The following is a 9,401-nucleotide window of genomic DNA, read 5'->3' on the forward strand; positions in this document are numbered from 1 at the left end:
TCTGCATTTGGCACATACAGAAGCAACAGTTCCAAAGACAAACTAATCTGGTCAAGTGTATCATGGATATTTAATTTATCAGCAGATACATATCATTTCACTATTAGTGCAAACGTGTTTTATATCATTCAGGTGCACGGGTGTGCTGTGGCCTTTACATCGCAAATGTTGTTGCCTTGTAGGACCAAACATTTATAAGCAAACGTGTACACAAAATGGTACAATGATGTGCAAATATAAGTTGACCATGAGGGAGTTCGTAAAAAACCACATACCAAATGTAGCAAAGTAAATCCTTGCTTGTCGCAGTAGTTAGAATCTACTCCCTGCACAATGTAATGTTATTGTAAAAATCAAGTAGAGTAGATAAAAAATAAAACGAGAGAAAAGATAGAAACAGTACCTGGCTAAGAAGTTTCTTCACAGCTTTAATATCCCCACCCTTAATCGCTTCTCTCAGTCCCTAAAAAGGAATGAAGACTAGATTTTTAACAGAAAACTCCTAGATTCCCAGGCCAAAGATATCGCATGTACCTGATGGGTTGAATGGAGAAATAGAAAAGGAGCACCATTGAGCTGTCTCTAAGCTTACCTCTCCAGTAACTTCATAGTCAGACGGAGTCTTATCATTGCTATCGTTGCTCATCAGGCCAAGATTTAAGAATGAGCTGGAATAACAAGAATCAGGACACAGAGATGAGAAGGTAAGCTACAGGCCAAATGTTTATGCCTATGCACATATGTAATCTTCCTATTACAAAGAGTGTATAGGTCCTGGCATTAAGATAATGACCAAAATATGCAATGGATCTTGCCAAACAAAGTCGATCAAATAGTGCGAAATTATACTACGAAGATTACTAGAGACATACTCCCTCCGTTCCAAAATAGATGACTCAACTTTGTAATAACTTTAGGTACAAAGTTGGGTCATCTATATTGGAACGGAGGGAGTATACGACAAAAAATTACAATTCCTCTTAACAAATGCCTGAATGTGGCAAGTCTACCGAACCTTGAGTTGCTGCTGGAAGTAGCTGAAGCCTTCTTCAAGCTTAATTCAGCTGACTGCTGGTTGCTAGAAGGTTTTTTAGGCTTTGGGTTTGATTGCGCAGCTGACGAAGCGGCACTGATATTCTGCTGCATAAGATGATTATGTTAATATACACCTACAATAATCGATTAAAAGGATCGGATTGTAGTCAACCTTTACAGGCGCAGGTTCTGGTTTTGGTGCCTCGCATATGCACAATGGCATCCCGCATTTGCACTCGATAATGGCAGCTGGACTCTGAACCGCCGAACTTTTCGTGGGCAACGAATCATCATCTTTATCCAAATTTAGCCCTGAAAAGGAGTCTGCAGCACCAGAAACGCTCCCGGCAGAACTCGCATTATCAACACCCCCGCGTCTGCAACATCACACGGGAAGATAGCCGAAAATTCAGCTTATATCCAGACCAAACATATGTGTTTACGCCATCAGATTCATCAGATTCTAGCAACCGAGTGAGCTAAGCTACCTGGATGATGATTTGTTGAAGCACTCATAGCAGACCCTGGCGTCCGTGTAAATCCCGTACTGCGGCAGGGCCTGGAACCAATTAGAGCAAAGAGTTTAATTGAGCAAGCTTCGCAACCCCAACTCCCTACACACAACTTGCTCAGTTTTGAGGTTCCCTACCATGTGGTACGAAGAGTGCTCGTGGCAGAGCGTCCTCCCGCAGCTGCGGCAGTGGTGCTGTGAGGGCGTCAAATCAGTCAGTATCAGCAGCCAAACGAAGAGAATCTCTACACGGATGAGAGGGAGGGAGGGGGAGGACGCGTACGCGGCGGCGGAAAGTGGAGAAGGTGCAGCGGCAGACGTCGCAGTGGGCGGATTCCTGGAACGGCGGCGGCGTCTCCATAATCTTTGCCGTCGGCTCGCCGCGAACCCGGTGCTCCGACGATCTGGGACTGGTACGCCTCGCGACGCCGATCTGAGCCGAAGACGATTGGGGGCGAGGTGGTAATTTGGGAGTCGCCGACGACGAGAGGATTATTGTTTTCTCGATCCCAGATGCGCGAGAGCGGAAGGGGAACGCGGAGTGTCACCGGGCGGTTTCGGGCCGTCGATCGATGGTATGTGTACGGTCAAGATCGCACCTCTCGTGTTCTCCTCTGACTCTTGCTCCAGAGCAACTAGTCATTAGTCAACCGACGGAGCAATAGTAAAGCACATAATTTCAGTAGACGAGCCCTTGAAACATCAGAACATCAACTGATATTTAACATTTGACAACATTCCACATGATTTTTAGGTTCTTGTACAGATAGTGTTTTTACAAGGGTAGTTGTCAATGGCAGAAGATATCACGACTGTCCTTTTTGCTTAGAAGCTTTCTCGAATTCCAGTAGCTCCCTTAGGAACAAACCAATCAGTCGAACCAAGTGTGAGAGCTTCAAGAGTCGTTGATTATTAGCAGCTTCCAAAGTCGAAAAGAGTAGGAACCATGAGAACTTTGGTTGATGATTTTCAGATTTCCTTCTGACCTTTTCACGCTCAACTATTTAGATGATGGTTGTACTTCAGGGAAGGAAAACAAAGCCTGTTAGCAAATCGAGCACATTGTGTCATTTCACCTTATGAACAACTCCAAGGAAAAATACACATGGCACAGAACAGGTTGTCAAGAATAAGAGTCCTCAAGGCATATATATATATATAATCATTTGACAGGGAAGTACAATACATCTAGAGAAGACAAGGCCTCGAAAATCCGACTTGAATCACTGATAGGGTTTCCTTTAGCAATGATCATCCCCCACTTGCAGTTACTTGCGGTTTCAGGAGTGGCCAGGGATAAAAATGGCACATGAGCCACGCATGAAAATCCTTACAAGCCGGTCGGTTTTAAAATCCTGCATGGATACAATTGACATGACTGTAACCATCAGGCACTTGCAGTTCATAAGGTTTCAATGGTGAGCATAGCAGGAACAGAAATGCACAAGAAGCCACCTAAGAATATTTAAAAGCGAAATCTGTACAAAAGGTGGAAGTCAATTCTGTAGGAGCAAATGACGATCGTAGACATTTCCAAACCACACATTAAAAAGGTCATGCATTTAAACAATAATAAAGCCCTCAGAAATCAGGTTAAATCAAATACCAAGCCTTGAGGGCATGTCATACGGCACTTGCGATGCATGAATTTCCTCATTGAGGAGAACGGGATTGACGGCAAGCTGGAATGGCTTCAATTTACACAACAAATCTGTACAAAATATGCTAACAAGTGCCCAATAGTATAAAAGGGGCAAGCCCTTGCCAAACCTGCAGTGATATCATGGACAAGCCATGTTCTATGGCAGTATAATGATCCAGCACGCAGTTCTTAAGGTTTCATCAGTGGACACAGGAGGAACAAAAATGCACAAGAAGCGAATCACAAGTAAACTTTTTAATTATTAGGAAGCAGCTAAGATTTAAAACTAAAAATGTCAAGGTGGAAAACAATTGTGTAGAAACAGATGATGCTTTCAAGTAGAAAATTCCATGCGGAAAGCAGTAAAAAGGTCTTGCATCTAGAAAATAAAATCCTCAGAAAGTTGGTTAGATCATAGACCAAGCCTTGAGGCCTAGTAATGTCATACGGCACTTGCAATGCATAAGTTTCCTCATTGGATCATAAACCAACCAGAACAATTTTTAGAAGCCTCCGCTGTATTCTTTCAAAAACATGCTAGGAATTGGTTCGGATTTAAAATCCAAATCTGCATTAGAAATGGAAATCAGCTCTGTAACAACAAATGATTTTCTCAAGTAGACAATTCCAAGCAAAGTACACTACAAAGGTCTCACAATCACACAATAAACCCTCAGAAAACTGGTTAGATCATAGACCAAGCCTTGAAGCCTAGTAATGTCATACGGCACTTGCAATGCATAAGTTTCATCATTGGGTACAACAAGATCAAAACACAAATAATGAGTCGCAACGATAAGTTCATCAAAAACCTCCAAAAGTTAGAGATGCCAACGCACTCTGTAGCAACAATGATGCTCTCAACTGGAGAATTCCAAACAAAGTGCATTATAGAGGCCTCGCATCTAGACAATAAAACCCTCAGAAAACTGGTTAGATCATAGACCAAGCTTTGGGGCCTAGTAATGTCATACGGCACTTGCAATGCATAAGTTTCTTCATCGGATACAACAAGATCAAAACACATATAAGGAGTCACAAAAAGTTTGATAAAACCCAGAAAACTGCATGAAAGATGGAAATCAACTCTGTAGCAACAAATGATGCTCTCGAGTAGACAATTTCAGGCAAAGTATATCACAGAAGGTCTCAATATTAAACCCTCAGAAAAAAATTCAGATCACAGACCAGCCCTTGAAGTCCAGTAATATCATACGGCACTTGTAATGCATGAGTTTCCTCATTTGGTACAACAAGATCAAAACAAAAATAAGGAGTCACAAAGAAAAGTGTCACGGAAAAGCAAGCTGGAATAAAATTTGCATAACATGTGAACTAATAACAGTCTAAAGGTGCAAAAAGAAGGACCTGAAACAACTGTCAAAATCCATTGGAATTTGTTCAATTAGAATAAATTATATGATAGTGTTGCATAAGGAGGAGGAGGAGGTTAGCCTTGATGGGCAGGTGGTGCCTCAAAAGGACACCTTTCAATATTTGGGGTCAATGCTGCAGAAGGATGGAGATATTGATGAAGATGTGAACCATCGAATCAAAGCCGGATGGATGAAGTGGCGCCAAGCTTCTGGCATTCTCTGTGACGAGAGTGCTGCAAAAGCTAAAAGGCAAGTTCTATAAGATGGCGATTCGACCCACAGTGCTGTATGGCGCTGAGTGTTGGACGACTAAAAGGCTACATGTTCAACAGTTAGGTGTGGCGGAGATGTGCATGTTGAGATGGATGTGTGGCCACACGAGGAAGGACCGAGTCCGAAATGATGACATAAAAGATAAGAGTTGGGGTAGCACCGACTGAAGAGAAGCCTGTCCAACATCGTCTGAGATGGTTTGAGCATATTCAGCGCAGGCCTCCAAAAACTCCAGTGCATAGCGGACGGCTAAAGCATGCTGATAATGTCAAGAGAGGTCGGGGTAGACCGAACTTGACATGGGAGGAGTCCGTAGAGAGAGATCTGAAGGACTGGAGTATCACCAAAGAACTAGCCATGGACAGGCCATGAGTTGGTCGCGAGATCTTATGTGTATCACCTCTAGCCTACCCCCCAACTTGTTTGAGACTAAAGGCTTTATTGTTGTTGTTGTTGTTTGAGACCAACTTGTTGATAGTGTTGCATAAGAAATTACGCAGAAAACTTAGTAGCAACCTTTAAAACATTTTTTTCTTGGTTACTCTCTGGATGATCTGAGTTGAGAGTTTACCTTTGCTTCCTTGAAGATTCTAGGAAGGAGCCAGCGCAAGAAAATGGACATCTGGTTTATGGCAAAAGTTATACACAAGCTTTCATTGCTTTATTAAGTGATCATACACCCGATATGGTATGAGGTATGAACTGGGAAGCCAATGATGTGACAGTAACTACTCTACAAATCTACATCACCATTCTCTTGTACAAAACTGGAGACTGGTCTCAATACTTTTCTGGTGGTGTACCTTTTCATTTGACCATGCGCAATGCATCAGAGACCTTTGCAGTATCCACGCCACAACGAACATTATGGACCCTTAATATATTAGCACCATTCATAATCCCAGCTGCATTGGCAGCAACAGTAGCGGCATCTCTCTCAACTGGATCGGCACGGTTGCATATCTCACCTAAGAATCTTTTCCTTGAGAGTCCAAGTAATATTGGCACATGTGAAGCACCTAAACTCACTTTACCCATCTCTTTTCTAATGGATCCCAAGCCGTTGATTATTTCAAGATTATGTTTGGATTTCTTCGAAAACCCAATGCCGGGATCAAGAACTATCCTCCACAAAGGAATTCCAGACAACTCAGCTTCTCTTAACCGTGCATATAATTCAGAAGCAACTTCTTTGCAGACATCATCATACTGTAAATTCTGTTCACTCTGCATAGTTGATGGATCACCTCTCATGTGCATGGTAACATATGGAACTCCAAGTTCAGCTACAACTTCAAGAATACTTGGGTCAAGCTGTCCGCCAGACACATCATTAATCATGGTGGCTCCTCTTTTCACAGCTTCAGCAGCGACTTGTCCGTAGAATGTGTCTACTGAGATCAGCTTCCCTTCCATCTCGGGGATTTTGGTGATTGCATCCAGAACAGGGACCAGCCTCTCAAGTTCTTCGTTTGCAGATAGTCTTGTTGCAGAGGGCCTGGTGGATTGAGCACCAATATCAATTATGTCTGCACCTTGTGATATCAACAACTTGGCCTGAGCAACGGCAGCCTCCACTTCTTGAAACTTACCTCCGTCACTAAAGCTGTCCGGCGTCAAATTAAGCACCCCCATGACAAGGGTCCTCTCACTCCAATCCAACAGACGATTTCCAACAGCCATAACCCTCTTGATACCTTGTGTCCCAATTAAAGATTCACCACCAAGCTCGTTCCACACATCAAAGAAGCCACCGCTGCACTTCGAGAGGGAGTGCCAGCTTTTCTCCATAGGATCGTCAGCCGAGGACCCTAGAAGATCAACAAGAGGAGCTAAAACGAATTGCCTCTCACGGATGCGTTCATGTGGCACAGTCAGGGTCTCGGTACTGATACGGGAGTCGCCATACAGGAGAATATCCAGATCGATCGGCCTTGGGCCATACCTTATCCCGGCGGTCCGCCCTATATCCCTCTCGATCTCCTTCAGCTTCTTGAGCAAATCATGAGGCCCCAGCTTGGTCGTGCCCCGAACAGCAGAGTTGAGGAACCGCGGCTGGTCCGTCACATACTCAGGGGCTGTCTCGTACAGACAGGCGTGTCTGGTGATCTTTATGCCTGAGTCTTTCATCAGCCGCAGCGCCCTGTCGAACGAACCGATCCTATCCCCCACATTGCTTCCCAGAGCAATCACAATCTCTTGGTCGGCAGCGGAACTTCCGGTCAGCACATTTCGCGTGTACGAACGGGCCCTGCATGGGTTGGCGTACCCCGGCGCTTTCCTTGACGAGCTGAGAGATTGCCTGAGATCCAACACTGCCGGTACATTCAAGGGGGGACGAGTTAGAACTACTATCTTCGAATTGGAATGTAGAGGGGCTGGAGAACAGATCCGAGCTTGGAAGGAGAGCTACCTGGAAAAGGATTGGGAGAGGCTAGCCCCCCGCAGTAGTAGCCCTTGGCGACTGAGTACATCTTCCTCAGTGTCTCCTTAGAATGGAGCATGTTGGAGCATGCGAGCCAGGCCTAGTCCTGCTGATTCAATCCTCTGTCACATCTAGGTCCTGCTGCCGTGCGGTGCGGATGGATCTCCCTGGTCGATGCCCCGAGGAGTGAATCTGCCCGAGCGCGTTGGTTGCCGCGAAATCTGCAAAGCGAACGCGGCGTGCTGGAGCTAAACTGAATCTGAGGCGTAACGGAGGTCGGAGAGAGAGAGAGAGAGCGCGCGACGCGTACCTGGAGATGCGGGCGAAGGCCGCGCCGCCGTGCCGGCCCTCCTAGCCCGGGCCGGCGGCGGACGAAGGAGGCTGGTGGTACCGTCGGTCGCTCTGCAGGGGGAGGAGGGGTGTGGTTCTTGCGGCGGCGGCGGCGGCGGCTTTGCTGGGTTCAGGTTTGTTTATGCCCGTCGCTCCATGCTGCCCAGGGCAATCATCGGCTACCTACCGGGAGCGATGGCTGGGCTGCTTCTGCTTGTGTAGCATCAGCCACAGCCCAAAAAGCCCATGTCAAGGGCACACCGCGCACCGCCAAGCGAGGAACGTGTGCGCCAACAGATCGATCATGGCGAAACGCGAGCCCTTCCCCTCGACCCGCTGGGCCGCTACGGGCTGGCGCGTACGACGGCCGCCGGCGTGTGCGATGGCGCGGCATCCGTCGGGGCTTGCCCGTGGCGTGTGCTTCTCCGCAGTTTCAGGCAATTGTTGCATGAAGCAGATGCTCCTCGTTTGTTTCACGAGAGGTTCATTTCGCTGTCGATCTTCTCGCGTTAACGCGCCCAGTTTCTGATCGTGCCCTTTCTACAGATCAAGGTGTCAGTTGCCACACAAGACGCAGCAATCCGGAGGACAATTACTCTCACGGTCTCACTGTCCCAATCGCGCAAGGAATTTTTCTTTCAAACAAGAATTGTAACGCGGCAGAAAACTGTCACTGGATACTACTACTGCCCAGATACAGAGGACAGCGTCTACTCTCTGCTGCTGGGACGGATGATTGATGAACAAGAATAACCCCTAAGACTTCGGCAGCAAAACTGTAAATTTGTACAACTGCTACTACTTGCCAAAAGCGTATATACAACAGCGTAGCAACGCCTATACCGCGTAGTCGCCAGATTCGCCGTCGCGCCGGGTGTAGCTCTCGCTGCTGGACATCCTCGTCATGTTCGCCCGCTGCACGAGACGGACCAGCGACTGGACGACCTCGGACATAGGCGGCCGGAACTCTGGCTCGGCCTGCTCACGTTTCAGGACAAGCGTCAGCAGTGAGGCAAAAAAATGCAGAAACACAGGAAACTGCAAAGGAGGGGTTTATGGAATGCACCTGCACACAAAGGGCTATCGCGTCGGCGAAGCGGGACAGGGACTTGGAATGGTACAGCCCCTGGAGCGCCGGATCGACCATCTGGTCCAGCGCGTCGATGTCGTGCAGCTGCGGGGCGGCCCATCGGACCAGCGACTGCTCGGACCGTGGTCGGGACCTGCAATGATTCATTTCAGACAGCAAGTGGGAGTTCAGTAGACTTCAGAGGGCTACACGTTCTTATTACAGCTTAAAGGGAGTTGCATGAATATTCCTGGGGGACTTCAGGAACAATTTCAGGAAAAGATGATGGATAGTGCAGTAGTATTTGATTGTGGTGCGTACCTGTCGAAAGGTTTGCGGCCAGTGAGGAGCTCTAACATGACTACTCCGAAGCTATATACATCGCTCTTCAGTGAGTATTGGCCAGACATGGCTACCTCAGGTGCCCTATATCCTGAGTTTTCTTCTGATTGCTGGAATTAATGATATGTAAGTAAGTAATTATTGACAGAAATGCTCGCCCCTAAATTATGATCATTAGCATTTGCATTGCGAAATATGCAGAACGCCAAACTCTGTATCATCTCACTTGCTTTTTTTTTTAAAAAAAGGGGATAACCCTGGCCTCTGCATCATCTCACTTGTTGGAACAGAAACTATCTAGCATTGCATCCAATTAAGGAGTAATAGTTATACGGTCCCAGCTAACTTTATTCTGTTACTTTAACCGCAACTCATGTTTGCTCCACCAATTATTTCAC

The 9,401-nt window shown here is 46.5% G+C and overlaps 2 protein-coding genes across 6 annotated transcripts in view; both read right to left on the reverse strand.

Moving 5' to 3' along the window:
• Positions 1 to 2,144, reverse strand: part of LOC123044195 (vacuolar protein sorting-associated protein 27) — a gene marked incomplete in the record, with an annotated part of 3,669 nt that extends 1,525 nt beyond the window's left edge. Inside the window, 8 exon segments of one of the 2 annotated variants that reach the window (XM_044466865.1) lie at positions 276 to 326; positions 404 to 463; positions 593 to 668; positions 1,016 to 1,140; positions 1,208 to 1,412; positions 1,524 to 1,594; positions 1,685 to 1,741; positions 1,830 to 2,144. In XM_044466865.1, coding sequence (XP_044322800.1) covers positions 276 to 326; positions 404 to 463; positions 593 to 668; positions 1,016 to 1,140; positions 1,208 to 1,412; positions 1,524 to 1,594; positions 1,685 to 1,741; positions 1,830 to 1,907 — 723 coding nt within the window. 2 annotated transcript variants of the gene reach the window in all.
• A 447-nt stretch (positions 2,145 to 2,591) lies between these two features.
• The window catches only part of LOC123044194 (folate synthesis bifunctional protein, mitochondrial), a 12,093-nt gene continuing 5,283 nt past the window's right edge, over positions 2,592 to 9,401 (reverse strand). Inside the window, exons 1-5 of one of the 4 annotated variants that reach the window (XM_044466862.1) lie at positions 7,573 to 7,824; positions 7,251 to 7,483; positions 5,641 to 7,152; positions 5,409 to 5,459; positions 2,592 to 2,901 (exon numbers count right to left, since the gene is read on the reverse strand). In XM_044466862.1, coding sequence (XP_044322797.1) covers positions 5,645 to 7,152; positions 7,251 to 7,341 — 1,599 coding nt within the window. In that variant the 5' untranslated portion in view covers positions 7,342 to 7,483; positions 7,573 to 7,824 and the 3' untranslated portion in view covers positions 2,592 to 2,901; positions 5,409 to 5,459; positions 5,641 to 5,644. Of the gene's footprint in view, positions 2,902 to 5,408; positions 7,159 to 7,250; positions 7,484 to 7,572; positions 7,825 to 8,449; positions 8,571 to 8,658; positions 8,816 to 8,982; positions 9,114 to 9,401 lie in introns of those variants that run through there. The other 3 variants (XM_044466864.1, XM_044466861.1, XM_044466860.1) reach the window with 3 other exon arrangements.

Source organism: Triticum aestivum, chromosome 2B, assembly GCF_018294505.1.
Source record: "Triticum aestivum cultivar Chinese Spring chromosome 2B, IWGSC CS RefSeq v2.1, whole genome shotgun sequence".
NCBI lineage: Eukaryota > Viridiplantae > Streptophyta > Magnoliopsida > Poales > Poaceae > Triticum > Triticum aestivum.